The sequence below is a fragment of the Neophocaena asiaeorientalis genome, unplaced genomic scaffold (genome assembly GCF_003031525.2).
Source record: "Neophocaena asiaeorientalis asiaeorientalis breed wild unplaced genomic scaffold, Neophocaena_asiaeorientalis_V1.1 scaffold43, whole genome shotgun sequence".
NCBI lineage: Eukaryota > Metazoa > Chordata > Mammalia > Artiodactyla > Phocoenidae > Neophocaena > Neophocaena asiaeorientalis.
In genome coordinates, this window is record NW_020173674.1 from 11,807,934 (window position 1) to 11,827,313 (window position 19,380).

Below are 19,380 nucleotides of genomic sequence, written 5' to 3' on the forward strand. Positions count from 1 at the left end.
AGGTAATGTCCAGGTGAGAGACGATGAGTGTCTGAATAGGGCAACGGCCAAGGATGGAGAGGAGAGATATTAAGGGGTAGAATCAATAGGACCTGATTGATTGATACGGGCTGACGTCCAAAGACCTTCACTTAGGCGGCCACTCCAGCCTCCGGTGTTGCCACTGCCCTTGCTCTAGCTGGTTGCTCAATGTTCTCGCTGTACTCAGGCTCCATGCCTCTGAACGGAGTATGCTGGCTTCTGCCTGGAAGACCATCCCCTCCCTCCAGAAATCTTGGACTCCTTTGTCTGTTTCCCCCACTAGAGAATGAGCTCCTTGAGGGAAGGGGCTGAATCTCTTAGCTCTGAATCCCAGCACCTGGCACAAAGCCTAGAGCGCCACGTATATTTGCTGAGCGAATCAATCACTTACAAAAGATGCAGGGTGGAGCAGAAAGAAAGAAGTGAAGAGGGAAGGAATGAAGACATCCCCAGGCGCACCGTCAGATCTTATTATAATCACTCCTCTCTCTGATGTTACACCCTAATCCTCATCGGAGTGAGGCTTGAGAGTGATCTAAATAGCATCTGCCTCTGCTAGATGCTGGAACTCGAACCAAATAAAACGGGAATGGTTCAAAGAATATTCTATTATTCCGTCCCAACGGTTTCAGTAAGACGGTCACAATACCAGAGGGAGCGCCTTGCAGACTTAGATGCGGGTGGCGGGTGGGGGCCACTGAGAGCCAGAGAGAGCTAACAGGATAAGGTGGACAGAGCCCGGACAACCCGTCCGGGTCCTGAGCTCCAGTCCTGGATGCACGGATAGCCCGGGAGCTGGGCCTTTCTGAGGGTTCCTGCAGATTTACATTCTAAAATCTCTGTCTCTTTGCCTTGACTTTTTGTGTTCCTCCCTTGCTGCTTCCACACTCACTGATCCCCCAGGTCCTCAGGAGACCAAAATGTAAGCCGGAGCAGGAGATAGGCCTTGAATTAATTTCAGTGTCTTTGTGTCTCACAGTAAAATAGAAAATCTTGCATCTTAAGTCCTGTTTGTCCAGGGCTGCTATATTTTCTTTTTTTTTTTTTTTTCCCCCACCAATTAATTTTTTTTAAGAAAAGACTTATTTTCTCTAATGTCCCATTAGCCAATGTGAAGTCTGGGAGTGTTAAAGCACTCACAGAGTGACTTTGGGCAAGTTCCCCTGAAGACCCCTCCCCAGCCTGCTTCTCTGGCTCTGTTTGCATACCTGGACCCCGGAGAACCCAGTACTATCCGTAGGCAGTCTGGCTACTGACTACCATCCCTTCATCAACCCATCTCATACTTCTTTTGTGACAATTCATGTAATTAATCAGTCTCATCTTACAGGTGGGGCTTCCAAAGGGCTGGCTTGGGGTTATGTAACTCGTGAGTACCGGGGTATAGGATCAGAGCCACCCCTATCCTATACAGCGCGTGCTTGGATGGTTACACTTTATCCTTTGTGTTTGGGTAGCAATCTGGAAGATACTCCCTGGTTCTGGTTTTCCACTGTCCTAATCTCTTAATTCTTCTGCGTTAGAAAAGAAAGGTGGGCTTGGAATACCTTGAGTCCCTGGGCCCCAGGAGGAATCCAGGAGGCTGGGCTCGGGGGGCTGTAGACTACACTGAATATACAAGCAGCTCTCCCCCAGATTCAGCTTTCTATACGGGGAGATGGCCACGGGAGCCATTAGTTCACTCGCTCTGGGCCAGAATGAGAGCAGCGCCCGCTGGTTCAGCTGGCTATCTCATGCTGATCACGAGCTCCGACGGGCAATTATATATGTCTTTGATTAATAAAAAATGGAGCAATGAATGAATATTTAATCAACAAAGTCTGGCAGGTTGACTCTTTCAGAACCTGGGCTGGAGGGGGAGGCAGGGAGTAATCAAAGGGGTCCTTGGTGGTGAAAAGGCAGTGCACCACTCCAGGGGGTGGTTTCTGGAAGGCTGTTGTGGACTGGAAAAAAAAAAGCACAACCTAAAAGTTTATTCAGTGACCTTACTGAGGACTATAGCCTGGGAGGCAGCCTCTCGGCTCTGAGCAACTGTTCCAAAGAGGTCAGGGAGGAGTCAGATATCTAAACGTTTTTGCTGCAGAAACAACAACAATAACAGTAACAGCCCATGTAGTCAGACAGGAAAAGGTTACTGCCGGTCACAAAAACAGACATCTCAAGTTCATGATTTTAGCGTTTCTCTAAGTATGGGAAGAGGAAAGCACGTTGGCTCATTGAAGTTATTCCTGCATAAGATCTTAACTGGGACTTCCCTGGTGGTACAGTGGTTAAGAGTCCGCCTGCCCATGCAGGGGACAAGGGTCGAAGCCCTGGTCCGGGAAGATCCCACGTGCCGCGGAGCAACTAAGCCCATGCGCCACAACTACTGAGCCCCTGTGCCACAACTACTGAAGGCTTCATGCCACAACTACTGAAGCCTGAGCGCCTAGAGCCCGTGCTCTGCAACAAGAGAAGCCACCGCAATGAGAAGCCCGCGCATCACAACGAAGAGTAGCCCCTGCTCGCTGCAACTAGAGAAAAGCCCCGCCGCAGCAACGAAGAGTTTTCTCCATCCTGAATTCCCCTCAGGGTGCACCGTCTAGTCGGCCGCAGGTAGTGGAATGGCAGGCAACACAGTCACTGAAAGGCCAGGCACCTTTTTTTTTTTTTTTCCTGTCCGCACTGTCTAGTTCCGGCTCTTGGTTCTCTGACTCTGTGTTGGGATTTGCTGGCAGCACTAGGAGCATGAGATCAGGAGAAAGGATTGAGCTCCTGGGCAAATGGAGAGAAACGTATTCTGTGCCCACCCGCGTGGTGCCGGTAGAGCACAAGGAAGAGTGTGTGTGTGTGTGTGTGTGTGTGTGTGTGTGTGTCTGCAGGTAAGCCGTCTGTGTGTGTGCTGTGACTGTGCGATCTTTTCCGTGGGGCTGCCTGTCCGTGCGCAACAGAACTAAAACTATCTCGGTCAGGGGAGGGAGGAGGGGCAAAGGAGCTGAGAGGCTGCAAGAGGATCAAGAGAGGGAAACATGCTTTTGGGGTTAGAGTGAAAGGAGGGACGGTCTCAGGGCGTGGTCAGAAAGAGCACGGGATTGTGAGAGCTGGAGAAGAAGGAAGTGATGGAGAGCGGGTCGCGGTGGACCTCTCTGGCCCCGCCCATCCCGGCCCTTCCGGGATCTCTGGGGGCGTGGAGGGACTGGGAGGGGCGAGTGGAGGCGCGAATCTAAACGTCGCAAGGTACGCCGCCGCCAAACCAGAGAGCTCAGCGCGGAGGCCGGCGGGTAGGACGCGGCTCGGGGCCGGGGTGCTGGGGGCGGGGCCGCGGGGACGAGGCCAGGGCCTCTGTGGCTGGGCAGACCTCGGGGCGCCCCTGCTGGGAGGGCCGCTGACCACGTGCTAGAGGGGGAGCGGGTGGGGGTGGGGAGCGGCTTCTGGGCGCTTTCCTGGCAGATGGTGATGTGAGGAGGGGCGTTGGGAAGGAGGTTATTGGGAGCCCTAGCCGAGGGTCACGGAGGATCGTGTGGAGGTGGGGATGTTTTTGCCCTTAGACTGGCCTGCGACGTGACTAACCAGACCATGTGAGCTTGGGAAGTTGACAGAGTCCTCTGAGCTTTTGTCAGTGAACTGAAGATAAGAAAACACCCTCTTTGCCAAGTTATTGTGAGGCTCTGTGAGGACCTGTGTGAAGTCCCTTACCCCCTGTTCCTGGCTTTCAATTGCTGCCGTATTTTACTGGACCGTCTCCAGAACTGGGGCTCAGTTCCAGCTTCCCCACCTGTTGCCAGATGTGGGATGGAGAGACATTTGCAGCTGTTTCCAGCACCTGGCTTCTTTGTCTATCCCACAAAGAACCTTTGTCCACCTCTACCTTTCCCACAGCCCTGTGTACCAAGCACCGTCTGCCTTATTTACAGGATCCAGGGAGTCGCCCGCTGATGGTTTTTACCCAGGCCCGAAACAGCCAGCACCAGAGAGCCACCTGAACAGAAGCGCCTGCCAAAGCAATTTTCCAAGTGCTCAAAAGCCGGGCTTTGCAGCTCCTGTGGTCAGCCCAGGAGGCCACCAGTGGGATTTGAGGATCAGCTCCACCTCGGACCATGCAGGGCCAGAGCCTGCCCCTTCGTGTAGCCACCCTGCTGACGGGGCTGCTGGAATGCCTCAGCTTTGCGGGCGTCCTCTTCGGCTGGGCATCCCTGGTGTTTGTCTTCAAAACAGAACATTACTTTGAGGAGCTGTGTGAACCGAATGCCAGGCTGATGGGCAATGCCATGGGGCTGGATGGTAAGGGAGGAGGGCTTCTCTAGGAAGCTGAGTCTGGTTCCCAGGTGGTGGGAAGGGGTCGGAAGGACTCCACCCCCTGCCTCCTCTGTCAGCATGTCTATGGTGAGAGGAAGGGAGTGTCAGCTGCCCCCACCCTCAACCTTGGTCTCAGAGGTCCCTGGGGAGGGAAGTACCGGCTCCCAAGAGGTAATTAGGGGCAGTCACGTCTCCACTTATCTAAGGGAGAACTTATCCTACCAGGCAAGCTGTCCAAGATGGAAGAGGCAGCCCTGGACGGGAGCCAGGCTGGGTGCCGGCCTGGCAGGAAGGCTGGGATGGATGGGAGGTTGGCCCATCCACCCTGGGCTCTTGAGATCTGCCTTTCTCTCCTCCAGACTGCAAAGCCCAGGACGAGCGCTTCTCACTTATATTCACCCTGGCATCCTTCATGAACAACTTCATGACGTTCCCCGCTGGCTACATCTTTGACCGTTTCAAGACCACCGTGGCCCGCCCTATAGCCATGTAAGTCCCAAGGGGATCTGAACAGGGATGGGGCAGGAGGAATTCTCGCAGCAGCTTTGTTTGGAGGGAAACCCAGGCCAGGCAACTGGGTATCCCTGCCCCATCAGCCCTGCTAGAAACTGCCCAGGGTGTGGACTCTGTCTCGACCTTCCCTGTTCCCCACACCCCTGCTTCCCTTTCTTCACCTCCTTCCTCTGTTGCATGTGGAACTGCATGCTGTACGATGTGCTGAATACAGCAGGAGCCCAGGCCTACTTCCTGTGAGGGCTGGCCTGGGACAGGGTTATGCAATTAGCAAAGCCTAGAATTGTCACTCTCGGGGCTTCCCTGGTGGTGGTCCAGCGGTTAAGACTCTGCGCTTCCAGTGCAGGGGGCGCCAGTTTGATCCCTGTTGGGGAACTGAGATCCCACATGCTGTGCGGTATGGCCAATAAATAAATAAAAATAAAAATAGAATTACCACTCTCGCCCTCATGCCGGGGACCTTTGTCCTCATCATATCCGAGTGACTCATCGTCATCCTCGTCACCACCACCATCACTCCCCAGAAGCTTAGGTAGTAAGGTGTCCTGGGTGTCTCCAGTGGTGGGATTTCAGTTTCCCTCTGACGGGAGGGGAGGCCGTGGGGGTCCATCCCATGCAGACGAGTCACGGCGGGTGGGGGACTTGCTGGCTCCACGGGGTGCCACTGCAGCTGGCGAGGTTCGGAGATAAGCGGCGGGCCTGCGGGGGAGCTGATAGGACCCAGAGCCGGTGCCTCCCAGGAGGCACGTGAGAGGCTAGTTGTCAGAGGGACCGGAGGGTGCTGGACCAGGAAACAGCCTGGAAGGAAAGCAAGCCCTTGGCTCTCTAAGCCTTTGGGTGCACGATGACGCCGTCAGTCGCTCTTGGAGTTTGGTCACCTGTCTCCTCCTCTTTCCCATCCTTCTATGCCCACTCCCTCTTCTCTAGCCTTTAGTGTGTTAAGAAAAACCCAGTCTTCCCACCTGTGTTTCTCCTTTACTTTTACACAGAACTCTGCACTTCTGGTCACCAAATGTGTGGGAGCCTTTCCCACACCAGGCAATTCTGTGGCACCAGCTGGGTGTCCTATCATTTAACTCATTTCTGACACTGTCTACCTGGAGATACAGCATCAGATCCCACAGGTTAAGGGCTCAATCCCACCAGACTGCCCTCCACCTCAGATGCCAATTGCAAGTGGTAGGTCCCCAGTTTACCCACAACTTCTGTCTGACTCGACTGCAAACCTGGGATTCCTGTGACCTCCTCCCCCTTGGATTCAGTTATTTGCTAAAGGGCTCACTGAACTCAGGGAAACACATATACCAGTTTATTTATTTATTTATTTTTTGCGGTACGTGGGCCTCTCACTGTTGTGGCCTCTCCCGTCACGGAGCACAGGCTCCAGACGCGCAGGCTCAGCGGCCATGGCTCACAGGCCCAGCCGCTCCGCGGCATGTGGGATCTTCCCGGACCGGGGCACGAACCCATGTCCCCTGCATCAACAGGTGGACTCTCAACCACTGCGCCACCAGGGAAGCCCTATACCAGTTTATTAGAGGATATGGTAAAGGATACAGCTGAACAGTCAGATGAAGAGACGCATAGGGCGAGGTCAGGGAGGGTCCAGAGCCCAGGATCTCTTCTGTCCCTGTGGAATTAGGGGGCAGCACCCTCCTGGTCCATGGCTGTGTTCACCAACCTGGGAGCTCCCCAAACTCCATACTCTTGGGATTTTATGGAGGCTTCCTCATGTAGGCATGATCAATTATTAACTCCACTTCCAGCCCATCTCCCCTCTCTGGAGAAGTCGGGGGCAGGGCTGAAAATTCCAAGCATCTAATTATGGCTAGTCTTTCTGGTGAGCAGCCTCCATCCAGGACCCATCCAGGGTCACCTTATTGAATAAAAGATGCTCTTAGGACTCTTATGTAGGAATTTACAAGGGTCTTAGGAGCCCTGTGTCAGGGACTGGGGACCTGGACCAAATATGTATTTCTTATTATAAATCAGAATATCACACTTAAGCACTGCTTTTATTACCCCATGCTTCTAAGAGAGTCCCGTAACCTTGAGGTTGTGGTCCTTAAACAATAACATCCTAGAACTTTAAGCTTAGGACCTAGATCAGTCAGTCCGATCATCTCTCTCTCTTTTTTTTTAATGGTTAGATTCTGTTTTTTTTTTTTAATTTTTTTAAATTGGGGTATAGTTGTTTTATAATGTTGTGTTAGTTTCTACTATACAGCGAAGTGGAGTTCCCTGTGCTATACAGTAGGTTCTCATTAGGTATCTGTTTTATACATATTAGTGTATATATGTCAATCCCAATCTCCCAGTTCACCCCCCCCACTTCCCCCACTTGGTGTCCATACATCTGTTCTCTGTGTCTGTGTCTCTGTTTCTGCCTTACAAACAGGTTCATCTGTACCATTTTTCTAGATTCCACATATATGCGTTAATAAGCGATATTTGTTTTTCTCTTTCTGACTTCACTCTGTATGACAGTCTCTAGGTCCATCCACAAACATCTCTTCATAGAAGAGGCTGCTGAGGCCCAGAGAAGGGCAGTGCCTTGCCCAAGGTCACACAGCAAGAGGAATTAGAACTCAAGATTACGATTTGTAAACGAGGCACTAACCCCTTTCTTCAAGGGCTTGGCTGGTTGGGACTTCTAGGTGGGAGGACCTTGGCTCCACGCACCCTCTGCCCCTCCAGCTTTCTCTCTTGTTGACCGCATTCTCCATCTGCCGTTCTGTGTTCTAGATTTCTCTACACCAGCGCCACGCTTACGATAGCCTTCATCTCTGCAGGTGAGTGCTGTCGGGAGGGACACAACCTCAGGGGCAGCTGGTGGATGGGCAGGTGCAGAAGGTGATGGGCAGGATGCACTGACCCCCACAGGTATTCAGAGATCCACAGACTTTCAGCTGGAAAGAGTCCTTGAGAGAGTTATTGCTGGTCTATAAAAACAGTTTAGTCTAGTGAGACATGCAAAAAATAAGGACAGTGGAGGGACTGCTTCAGAGAGAAGAATTTATTCAAAAGATTACATCCTTCCGGGCTTCCCTGGTGGTGCAGTGGTTGAGAGTCCGCCCGCCGATGCAGGGGACACGGGTTCGTGCCCCGGTCCAGGAGGATCCCACATGCCGCGGAGCGGCTGGGCCCGTGGGCCGTGGCCGTCGAGGCTGCGCGTCCGGAGCCTGGGCTCCGCCACGGGAGAGGCCACAGCAGTGAGAGGCCCGCGTACCGCAAAAAAAACAAAAAGATTACATCCTTTCGTTATGTATTAAATGTCCTCTCTTTTTTTTAATGAAATGATAATATGAATGGCAGTTTTTGAAAATATCCTGACTTAGCCGGGTACAAACTGATAACCCCAGTGTAGTCAGAAGTTTTCTTTTCAAATTTTACTGGTCTGTAAGTGTATACAGTTCCCAAAGTCTGGGAATTCCAGTCTGGTGTATTCCCCACTTCCTCCATTACGTAGAGGAGAAAACTGAGGTCAGAGAGAGACCCTTTGCAGAGACTAGCCAGAGGCCCCAGAGCAAGTTAGTGGGAAGGGGTCCTGGGACCCTGGCTGTGCTCTTTGCTAGCGTCTCAGTTATAGAGGCCAAGAGATGCTTTCCAGTATTCCTCCCCAGTGCCAGATTGCGTGGCTCAGTTTTTGGGTTGGGAAATAAAAAGTACCTGACTCTCCTGTGTCCAGTACCTGTGCTGAATCTGTTACTTCATTTGTGTTCGGTGAGCGCCAAGTTGACTGAGGGTCTCCGTCTGAGCAGATCTCATGAGGTAGCCTGGTTATTTAAAAACCACTCTGCTCATCAAACTGTCTTCTTACCTAAAAGCCTAAGCATGGTTTTCAAGTGGCTGAATGTGGAGGTGATGGCCGGGTATGTTTGACTCACGTGTGGCAATCACTGGAGTCACAATATTCCCTTCCCCCCTAAAATAGGGCTTTTTGGTTTTGGAAAAAGCCTGCTCTTGCGAAAGGAATCTCAACCAACCTTTAGTGCATTTGAAGACGTACCTTTTATAGAGACAGAAATTGAATGGTAAACAGCGTGAGTGCTCTAAAATGGGCAAGTGCCCAGCGCTCCTCGAGGTATGGAACAAACGTTACTCGGATAATAGTCACTTTGGAGAATATTACTAGGAAGCACACATGTGCTGCATTAACACTGAATCACCTGGTGGGAGAGTTACTCCCTTTTTATTTCTCATTCAGCCCTCTGATTTCATGCACGAAAGTCTTGGTTTGGGGCTGGGATGATTTTAACACTATGACAAGAGCAGGTATCAGGCTTTGAACATTCTGAAGGCCACTGCGTTCAGTTACAGTTTAATCACAGTGTTTTCATTGTATTTATTTTTACAGTTACCTCCTGTTCACAACAAGCAACACGAGTTGCTTTTCATTTATACTAGCGATAGAAAGTTTTCTCTCTTTTTGGCTGTGCCACGGTGGCTTGTGGGATCTCAGTTCCCCGACCAAGGATTGAACCTGGGCCACGGCAGTGAAAGCCCAGAATCCTAACCACTAGGCCACCAGAGAACTCCCAATATAAAGTTTCCTTTAAAAATAATAGATTTCTTTTGGATAAAAGTGAGTCAACTTCAAAAAAAATTTTTTTTTAGCAAATAAGACAGGTGTGGGATATGGCCCAAATCATGAAGGTGGGCAGAAAGAAGGCTGTGACTTGGGAAAGACTAATTTACGGAGGGCTCCCTAGTCCTTGGCACTTTAGTTGTTTTTAGTTCTGCTCTTCTTACCCAGCACTTGCCAGACCTATCAGAATGATTTTTTTGCATGTCAGTCTTTCCAAGGGCAAGAAGTATTTATTCATCCTGCATTTCCAGTGCCAAGCACAACACCTGGCACAAAGGAAATGCTCAAAGTTTAATGAACAAAAGAGAAACACTCAGATCTCACAGCGCCTGGTGAGGTGGGAAGAGCAGGGATTGTTATTCCCATTTATCAGATGAAATGACTGAGTCACAAATTCAGAATCTAGCTCAAAGCAGTGAATCAGAGGCTGGGCTCAGGGACTGAATCCAGGCTTCTCTTCCCCACAGTGTCAAGAATGAATAGAGGGGCTGCTTGTGGTTTAGTGAGGGAAGGGGGTGGTGGGTTGAGTTTTGCCTCTCTCTGTAGACAGCCACCCTGCCAGAGACCAAGGGTCATCTTTGGTGAGGAAGAGGGTGTCTCAGGAGACCTCTGCAGGGTCCCTCCGCAGGGACACGTGAAGGAGCCGTGACCGGGACCCTAAGATCCTTGGAGGATGCTGGGAGGCTGCCTAGAATTGGGGCCCTGAGCCCAGGATTGTAGGGAGCAGGGGGGCCAGAGTTCGGGGCTGCATGTTTGGGTTGCACTGTGACACCTCCCCGTCTCTGTCTTGGATTGTTCCAGACTCAGCTGTGCTGCTCTTCCTGGCCATGCCTATGCTCACCGTAGGAGGAATCCTGTTTCTGATCACCAACCTGCAGGTGTGAGCGTGCCCTAATCACAGGCCCCTGGCTGGAGGTTGGGGTGGGTGGAGGGAGGGAGAAGCACTTTGCTACATTGGCTGCCTCTGATGGGGTTGGCCCAAGCCAGGGTGGTAGCTCCTGGGGTGGAGGGTAGGTCTGGGTATGAGGGCCTGACACTTGCCGGGTGCACAGGAAAGATTTCACGAATAAATAAGTGATTCAGGCTGATCGTGTGTTCTCCAGATCGGGAACCTATTTGGCAAACACCGTTCAACCATCATCACCATGTACAATGGAGCGTTTGACTCTTCCTCGGCAGTCTTCCTTATCATTAAGGTAAAAGATAGCAATAGCCCATGTTTATCTCCCCTGCTGCTGGGGAGCACCAGGCATCCATAATCAGCCGCCAGGGTGGAAGGCAAGAGCCTGGGCCAAGACTCATTCTTAGAAACAGGTTTCAGCCCCTAATTCTTACACTGGCTTTTTGTATGATGAAATACACCCTGGGACTTCCCTGGTGGTCCAGTGGTTAAGACTGCACACTGCCAAAAAAAAAAGACTCTGCACTTCTACTGCAGGGGACGCGGGTTCAATCCCTGGTCAGGGAACTAGGATCCTGCTTGCTGCGTGGCAAAAAAACCCCACCTAACATAAAGTTTTCCATGTTAACCATTTTTAAGTGTACAGTCCAATGGCATTAAGTTCATTCGTGTTGTTTTACAACCATCACTGCCATCCATCTCTAGAACTCTTCTCCACCCTGTAAAACTGAAACTCTGTGCCCATTAAACAATAATCCGCATTGTGGGTACCCCCCCCATCTCCCCCTTGCCCCTGGCAACCACTGTTTTATTGTCTATTTCTGTGAATTTGACTACTGTAGGTACCTCATAAGTGGAATCATATAGTATTTGTTCTTCTGTGACTGGGTTATTCCATTTAGCATAATGTCTTCAAGGTTTATCAGTGTTGTAGCAGGTGTCAGAATTTCCTTCCTTTTCAAGGCTGAATAACGTTCCATCGTATGTATGTGCCACATTTCCTTTATCCGTTCATCCGCGGATGGATACTTGATTGGCTTCCGCCTTTCGGACGTCGTGAATAATGCTGCCGTGAACGTGGCTGTTACACTGACCCCTCCTCTCCTTTTTCTGCAGCTCCTTTACGAACAGGGCATCAGTCTCAGGGCCTCCTTCATCTTCATCTCTGTCTGCAGTGCCTGGCATGTTGGGCGTACTTTCCTTCTGATGCCCCGGGGACACATCCCCTACCCGCTGCCCCCCAACTACAGCTATGGGTAAGGACTGTGAGCTGGTGATGGTGTGCCCAGAGCCCCTCATCTCACCTGGAGTAGGAAGCAGGGATGGGACAGACATGGTAAGGCAGAGGAAACCTGTCCCAGGAGAGGAGGACTCGACCAGGGATGTATTAGTTAGCTACTGCTGCATAACAAACTACCCCAAAACTTAATGGCCTAAAACATTAAGCATTTATTATTTCAACAAGTCTATGTGTAGCTGGCTAGTTCTACTGATCAGGGAGCTACTTGGATGATCTTGACCAGGCTTCTCATGCCTCTGATCATCTGGTGGGCTAGCTGGGGGCTGGCTGGTCTAGGATGGCCTTACTCACATGGGGTTTGTCTGGCCGTATGGAGTGGCAGGGATTTCTGGGTCACATGGCTCTTATCCTCCCGCAGGCTAGCTTGGGCTTCTTCACATGGTGGTCTCAGGGTTCCAAGATAAATGCCAAAATGCACAAGGTTTTTTCACTTTTAAGCTTAGAATTGTCACAGCATCACTTCTGCTGGGTTACCTTGGCTGAGCAGCTCACGAGGCCAGCCCAGATGGAGGGGACAGGGAAGTAGTCAGAGCTGTATTGCAAAGGGTGGAGAGCAGAGGAGGGAAGACGTGGGACCATTTGTGCCGCCACTCATCGAAGCAGTAGAGAGAGGGCATTTGTTTGCTGTTTAGCAGCCCCATGTGCTCTGATTTCATCTCACGGTAGTCCTGAGATACGCATACTTACCTCCATTTCCCAAATGGGAACAAGGAGCTCAGAAGGGTTAGGTCTGAGCCCGTTGCACAGCCTCAGGAAGAGGCAGAGCTGGGGTTTGAACCCAGGCCTGTCCTGTTCTTCCTGCACTTCAGTGGTTCCCAAACATGGCTGCATATTAGAATCGCTGGGATTACTTGGAGATCTTTAAAAAATATGGGAGCCTGACTCCCATGCCCAGACATTCTGATTTAATCGGTCTGGGCTGTGACTTGGGCATTGGGGTTGTGAAAAGGTGATTCCAATGTATAGCGAAATGTACCATCCCCCCTCCCGCTGCGCGCACACACGCAAACACACACACACACACACACACACACAGCCTGAATCTGAGGCTCAGCTCACAATTCTTGGGTCAGGCTGATGGGGCTTCTTTTTCCACAGCCTGTGCTCTGAGGATGGCCCCAGAGAGGAAGAGAAGAAAACGGCTGAGTCCCAAAAGCTGGAGCTTTCGGAGGAGTTCCTTTCACCCAAGGAAGGAGAGCCCTACTGGTTAACCCATTTCCCCTCCAGAACCTGGCCTCTCCCCACAGCCAACTTGGTTGCTCACCTCCAAAGCTTTCCCAGGGACTCAGAATCAGGAAAGGACAGGTAGGGAAAAGACCTGCAGGATCTTCTCAACCCCCTCAGTTTATAGGCAGTCCAGAGAGGGGCAACATTTCTTTTTCTTCTGCGGTGTGTGGGCCTCTCACTGTTGTGGCCTCTCCCGTTGCGGAGCACAGGCTCCAGACGCGCAGGCTCAGCGGCCATGGCTCACGGGCCCAGCTGCTCCGTGGCATGTGGGATCTTCCCAGACCGGGGCACGAACCCGTGTCCCCTGCATCGGCAGGCGGGCTCTCAACCACTGCACCACCAGGGAAGCCCGGGGCAACATTTTTGTCTCATCTCTCCTCTTTGTCCCCCTTTTCTTTCTCACTCATCATACCCCTTCCCCTCTCAGCCAGTCTTCCATCATTTGCCTTCCCTTCCCCCCACTCCTAAGTCTGCCTTATTTGTCCCCATTTCTGCAGGTCCGCTGGGTCTGTCCCGTCTCCATCACTGCCTCCTTTCTCTCCTCTGTCTGTTTTGGGTCTTTGGTTATAAACATCACAAACCACGGCTGGTTAAGGTAGAAATGAGAACAGGATTCTGAGAAGTTCACAAAAGCAAGGGCAAAGTGAACTTGCCAGGCTCCATCCAGGAAGAGCAGAACCAGGGGACCTGCCTCTGGGGACCCCGGTCTGAAATCTGCCTCTCGAGGAGAATGATCAACTTGGTCAGCCTTGGGTGAGGAATGGAATGCTTAATTCACAGTCCCATCTGGACCATGAAGAATAGGGCGGGGGGAGATTTCCAGAGGAGACTCAGGATCCTGGTACGGAAGGAAAAGAAGGGGCTGTGGATCAGCTGAAACACTAGCTGTCTGCCACGAACCCTCGTCTTTAACTTTCTCCTCTCGTCTTTCTTTTCATCATCCTGGCTGAGAAAGACTAGGAAAGTGTTAGTGCAAGAAGCGTCATTGAGTCCAAGCTGCGATAGATCAGATGTCGGCAGGCAGAGCACGTGGGAGGCTCATTCAGGGTGGTGGGGACGGGATGATGCGTGGAGGTGGCGGTGTGCCCAGGAAGGCAAGAAGAGCGGGTGAGCTCAGACCTCAGGCTGTCCTTTCAAGACCCCTACACTCTTGCCCATCCCTGCCCCCCAACTTTAAGTGTAACTCTTGCCCAAATCTTCTGTTCCCACCAGAGATCCCGAGATCAGGGCAGCAGCAGCAGGAAGCCCGCTCTTTCTGGAGCTACGCCTTCTCTCGGCGCTTTGCCTGGCACCTGGTGTGGCTGTCTGTGATACAGCTGTGGCACTACCTCTTCATCGGCACCCTCAACTCTCTGCTGAGCAACTTGGCCAGTGGGGACAGGGTGCTAGGTATGTGACGGGGCTGGGAGGCAGCACGTCTGAGCACCACAGCCGGGGACTTGGAACCTTGAGCGGCGGGGTGCTGGGCTCAGCAGGGCTCTGTGCTCCAGAGAAAGGTCTGAGCAGGGGTGTGGCGAGGAGGGTCAGGCAGGGCAAGGGCCGGGTGGGAGGGTCCTCTTCCGTAAGGCACTCCTGGAAAGTTCTTACCGCCCAACCCCTCTCTGCCCTCTGCAGTCAGCACGTACACAAATGCCTTTGCCATCACTCAGTTCTTTGGAGTGCTGTGTGCCCCCTGGAATGGCCTGCTCATGGATCGGCTTAAATACAAGTACCAGGAGGAAGCAAGAAGGACAGGTGAGACCTGGGCTCCAGAGGATCAGGGAACCAGGAGGGGAGAGATCTTTATTTTCCTCCATGCCCATCTTCTCTTTTCTTCTAAATCCTTTTCTACTTGCATCTGTCCGTTCATCCATCCATCACTCATCCATCCATCCATCCATCTATCCATCCCTCATCTGTCCATTCATCACCCATCCATCCATCATCCAACCACTAGTCTCTGAGTGCCAATTATTTGCCAATCACAGTTCTAGATTCAGTAACGGACAAGACAGATACGTCCTTGTTCTCAAGAAGCTTTTCTCAGTCTAGAGAGTGGAGAAATGCCAGTAATCAAGCTTTACAGTCCATGAAGTAAACCTGCAGGGAGCTATGAAACAGAAAGAAAGGCACATAACCTGTTCTGGGTGGGGATGGGATGGGTGTCAGGGAAGGAAGTCTTCCTGGAGGAAGTGGCATCTAAGCCAAGACCTAAAGGAAGAGTAAAGAAGTGAGAAATTGAAGAGGAGGGCCTTGGGAGAGTGGCCCAGGAGTACAGAGGAGTTACGGTGGTGAAGGGGAGAGTGAAACGTTAAGGAATCTGAGGAATCCCAGAAAGTGATTCGGGCTGGCCAGGGCACAGAGAGGTAGTCGGGAGGGGGCTGGAAAGATGGAGGTAAGAAGGGACAGGCCGTGTTATGCCAAGGAGCTTGGACATGATCCTTGGACAAGAATGGAGGAGCAGGCATGCTGAGGTCTCTCTCTTTTTTTTTTTTTTTGGCCTTGCACCTCACAGCTTGCGGGATCTTTGTTCCCCGACCAGGGATTGAACTTGGGCGTACGCAGTGAAAACGCAGAATCCTAACCACTGGACCACCAGGGAATTCCCTTTACCCCTATAGTTTCATCTCTCCCACTTCTCACTTCCCTGAGCTGCTTCTCCTAACCCTGCTGGAGTATTTTAAAACAAATCTCAGACATCAGATCATTTCATCTGTAAATACATCAGTTGGTAGCTCCAGCAAATAGGACCTCTTTTATTTAAATTAAACATCACCATAATATCATTACCATATGTAAAACAGCCCCTAATCACTTCTTAGTATCATCTAATAATGTAGTCCTGTTCAAATTTCCTTAATGGTCTCAACTATGCCTTTTTATAGTTGGTTTGTTCAGATTCGGATCCATACAGGGGCCACACAATGTACTGATGTGTCTTTTAGATGTTTTTAAGTCTCTGTGTCCCCCACCCCCTTTTTTCCCTTTGTTGTTCATTTATCGAAGGAACTAGGTTGTTTGTCCTGTCAGATTTCCCACATTTTGGGTTTGGCATCCTTTTCGTGTCATTTAAAAACGTTTCTTTGATTGGGTCTTTCCTGTAAACAAGCAGATTAATATTTTTATTAATACTAATATTTAATATTTTTTGGCAAGAATAATTCAGAGCTGGAGCCGTGGGCTACCTACAAGCTCTCGTCATCAGGCCCTTAGTACCCGTGATTTTGTTCTTGCGATGTTAAGGTTGATCAGTGGGTTCAGACATTGTCGGTCTGATCTGCCCATTATAAAAGTTTCCCATCAGCTGCAGGCCTAATGGTTTCAACAGCTATTGATGATCAGTGCCTAGACCCATTATTTTATTAGGGCTGCAAAAAGGAGATTTTCTATTTCTATCTTTCCTTCTGCTTTTAATAGCTAGAATTCCTCTAGAAAGAAAACCTTTCCTTTATTAACTATTTTGTTACCCTGAAATAAATGCATGGTTTTTCCTCTATTTACTAGTTTTAGAAAAATGATTTGGTGCCTTAGAAACTTCCAGGGGTAACCACTCATAGTTTCTCTCTCTTTTTTTTTTTTTTTTTTTTTTTGTGGTACGCGGGCGTCTCACTGTTGTGGCCTCTCCCGCTGCGGAGCACAGGCTCCGGACGCGCAGGCTCAGCGGCCATGGCTCACGGGCCCAGCCGCTCTGCATCATGTGGGATCCTCCCAGACTGGGGCACGAACCCACGTCCCCTGCATCAGCAGGCAGACTCTCAACCACTGAGCCACCAGGGAAGCCCCCTGCAGCTTTCCTTATGTAACTCTCTGTCCTGTGTTTGCCCCGCAGCCAGGCTCCCTCCTTCTGCCTTTAACCCCTGCCTAGTTCTGTTACGTGACTGCAGTGTAGTTGGTGCTCCGTTCCCCTACTGCTGCTGATTTGGTTGGTTTCCAGTCTTTTGCTATTACCCATGGTGCTACCCAGAGTGTCTGGCTGTGGGTTGAGGGCCCTCCCTGTCAGGTGGTCATTGTGATAATCTGTGAGTTAGTGACGCTGGCCTATAATTAGGATGAGCTGCTGGGGTTGGAAACGAGTGGATACATTTGAATGATATTTAGGAAGTGAATTATCAACATTTGTTGATGGACTGGAGATGGGGCATGTGTGGAGAGAGGGTTCAGGATGAACGCCCTGCGGGCATCCATGCAGCCTCTGCTCTTCCCTTTGGCCCAGGTTCCTCGGCCTCAGCGGCGGCCCTGCGCTCAACGGTGCCTTCGCTGGTCCTGACGTCTGTGCTGTGCCTGGGCTTCGCCCTCTGTGCCTCCATCCCTGTCCTCGCCCTGCAGTACGCCACCTTCACCCTGCAAGTGATCAACCGCTCCTTCCTCTACGGGGGCAATGCTGCCTTCCTCACCCTCGCGTACGTAGGTGGGCTTGGTATGCGTCACGTGACGGGGGCACCCTTGGGGCAAAGGGAGGCGTGCTGGGGGCAAAGAAATCAGGGGGTGAGGACCAGAGGTGGCCAGAGGAGGCACACACCATCTGGGAGCAGGTGTAGAGGAGGTGGAGGCTGGTGGGAGGGTTAGAGCCTTTATGTACATGAAAGCTCTTCATGTCTGCTCCCCTCTGCCTCGGTTGTCTACTCTGTGAACTCCTATTCACCCTCCAAAGCCCACTTCTGTTCCAGCTCTCCCAGGGAAGAATAGAAAGAAAGCGTCTTTCTTTCCTTGTGCCTCTGTGTTCTTGCTTCCTCTGATAGTTCATGCATCATCTAGTATGTAGCGGAATTATTCACATGTCTGTTCCTTGAGACCTCCCGGGGCACAGCCTATGTCTGGGTCCCTGCTGTTTCCCCGGGATCGAGCACGGTGCCATCTCTTTGCTCTGTCATTTGAAAGCCTAAGCAAAGGTGAAGGAGGGGAGCTGTTTGGGTGTGGGTGGATAAAGGCAGGCTTAGGCTAGGGGAGCAGGGGGCTGACCAAGGCCCACCACAGCCAGAGCTCACTGGAACCTCATTTGTCTCTCTGCCCAGGTTCCCTTCAGAGCACTTTGGGAAGCTTTTTGGGCTAGTGATGGCCTTGTCGGCTGTTGTGTCTCTGCTCCAGTTCCCAATCTTCATCCTCATCAAAGGCCCCCTTCAGAATGACCCATTCTACGTGAGTACTGTGGCGGGTTGGGGGACCCTGGCCTTAGACCAGCAGGGATGTCCAGATTGGGACAACTGTGTTGGTCCCCAGCAGGGGGCGCCCCCCACCTGGCTGGGGTGGCCTGGGTGTGGTCCCTGCAGGAGGATTTCTTCACATGGGTACATCCTTGGTCTTGCTTCTCAAACTGGGGTCAGTGGGAGTACCCTGCCTTGTGCTGGGAGTGGGGGTGGGGGTCCCTGAAGCCAAAGGGTTAATGTGACACAGCTTCTTCCCAGGTCACTGAATACTCTTTAGGCCTCTGTTTTTTCATCTGTGTAACGGACATTGGGACTTCCCTGGCGGTCCAAGGGTTAAGACTCTGCGCTTCCACTGCAGAGGGCGAGGGTTCAATCCCTGGTCAGGGAGCTAAGATCCCACATGCCACGGGGTGAGGCCAAAAAAAAAAAGCATAATATAATATTCCCCTACCCCCCACCCAACCTGCTCCATGGGGCAGAATGGAAAATAAGCAAGAGTCCATGAGGGCACCATTGAGTCTGAGTGGAAAGTAGGGGATAAACCAGGCAGGATTCTGGGCTCTCCACTAGTGGTGGACTTCGCCTCACTGCTTCCTCTCCCTCCAGGTGAATGTGATTCTGGTGCTCGTCACTCTTCTGACGTTTGTCCACCCTTCCTGGTGTACCGGGAGTGCTGTCAGAAAGAAAGCCCCCCTAGGGTTGCCTAGTTCAGAAGCCCTCCCTTTTCAGCCCCGAGGACGTGTCATCTTCCTTCACCTTTGAGCACCCCGTGTCCAGAAAGACTTTGCCCACCCAGGCTACTTGTGTTAAGTAGCCATTATTTTTTCTTAGAACAAAAAGACATATTTAACTGTCCACCAAGCCTTCTTATCGGCAAGACAAGAAGCAAAGTCACGTGGAAGTTCTTAGTTTCAGGGTAGGAAGCGCATGACCCTGGCAGATGCTTGGCCCGAGGCGGGGTGATGTGATGGGAGGGTGTGTCCCCTGTTTCTCCAGGCCTCTTTGTCTCCGAAGCCCCTGTGTGCCTGGGCCCTGTGCTGCTGGGTAAGCTTCCAGGTGAAGAGTGGGGTTGTCATGGCCGCATTGCCACCTGGCATTCAGAAGTGGCGCCCAGGGCTTCCCTGGGGGCGCAGTGGTTGAGAGTCCGCCTGCCGATGCAGCGGACACGGGTTCGTGCCCCGGTCCAGGAGGATCCCACATGCCGCGGAGCGGCTGGGCCCGTGAACCATGGCCACTGGGCCTGCGCGTCTGGAGCCTGTGCTCTGCAACGGGAGAGGCCGCAGCAGTGAGAGACCCGCGTACCGCAAAAAACAACAACAACAAAAAAAACAAACAAACAGAAGTGGCGCCCAGCTCTCCGTCAGAGCCCCAGCCTTGTTAGGGAATGAGCCTGGGGAGAAGGAGGGGCAGACTGGGTGGGGTGGGGGCCCTG

The 19,380-nt window shown here is 51.7% G+C and overlaps 1 protein-coding gene across 1 annotated transcript; it reads left to right on the forward strand.

Annotated features, from left to right (window-relative positions):
• Positions 1 to 3,061: 3,061 nt before the first annotated feature.
• On the forward strand, positions 3,062 to 19,085 carry SLC43A3 (solute carrier family 43 member 3). Its single transcript, XM_024749142.1, is given in 14 exon segments — positions 3,062 to 3,281; positions 3,915 to 4,281; positions 4,656 to 4,785; positions 7,555 to 7,601; positions 10,199 to 10,275; positions 10,501 to 10,593; positions 11,415 to 11,554; positions 12,697 to 12,804; positions 14,048 to 14,214; positions 14,440 to 14,559; positions 17,018 to 17,204; positions 17,817 to 17,940; positions 18,555 to 18,600; positions 18,603 to 19,085. Coding segments are annotated over 13 exon segments (1,476 nt in total). The 5' UTR covers positions 3,062 to 3,281; positions 3,915 to 4,097; the 3' UTR covers positions 18,656 to 19,085.
• The last annotated feature ends 295 nt before the right edge of the window (positions 19,086 to 19,380 follow it).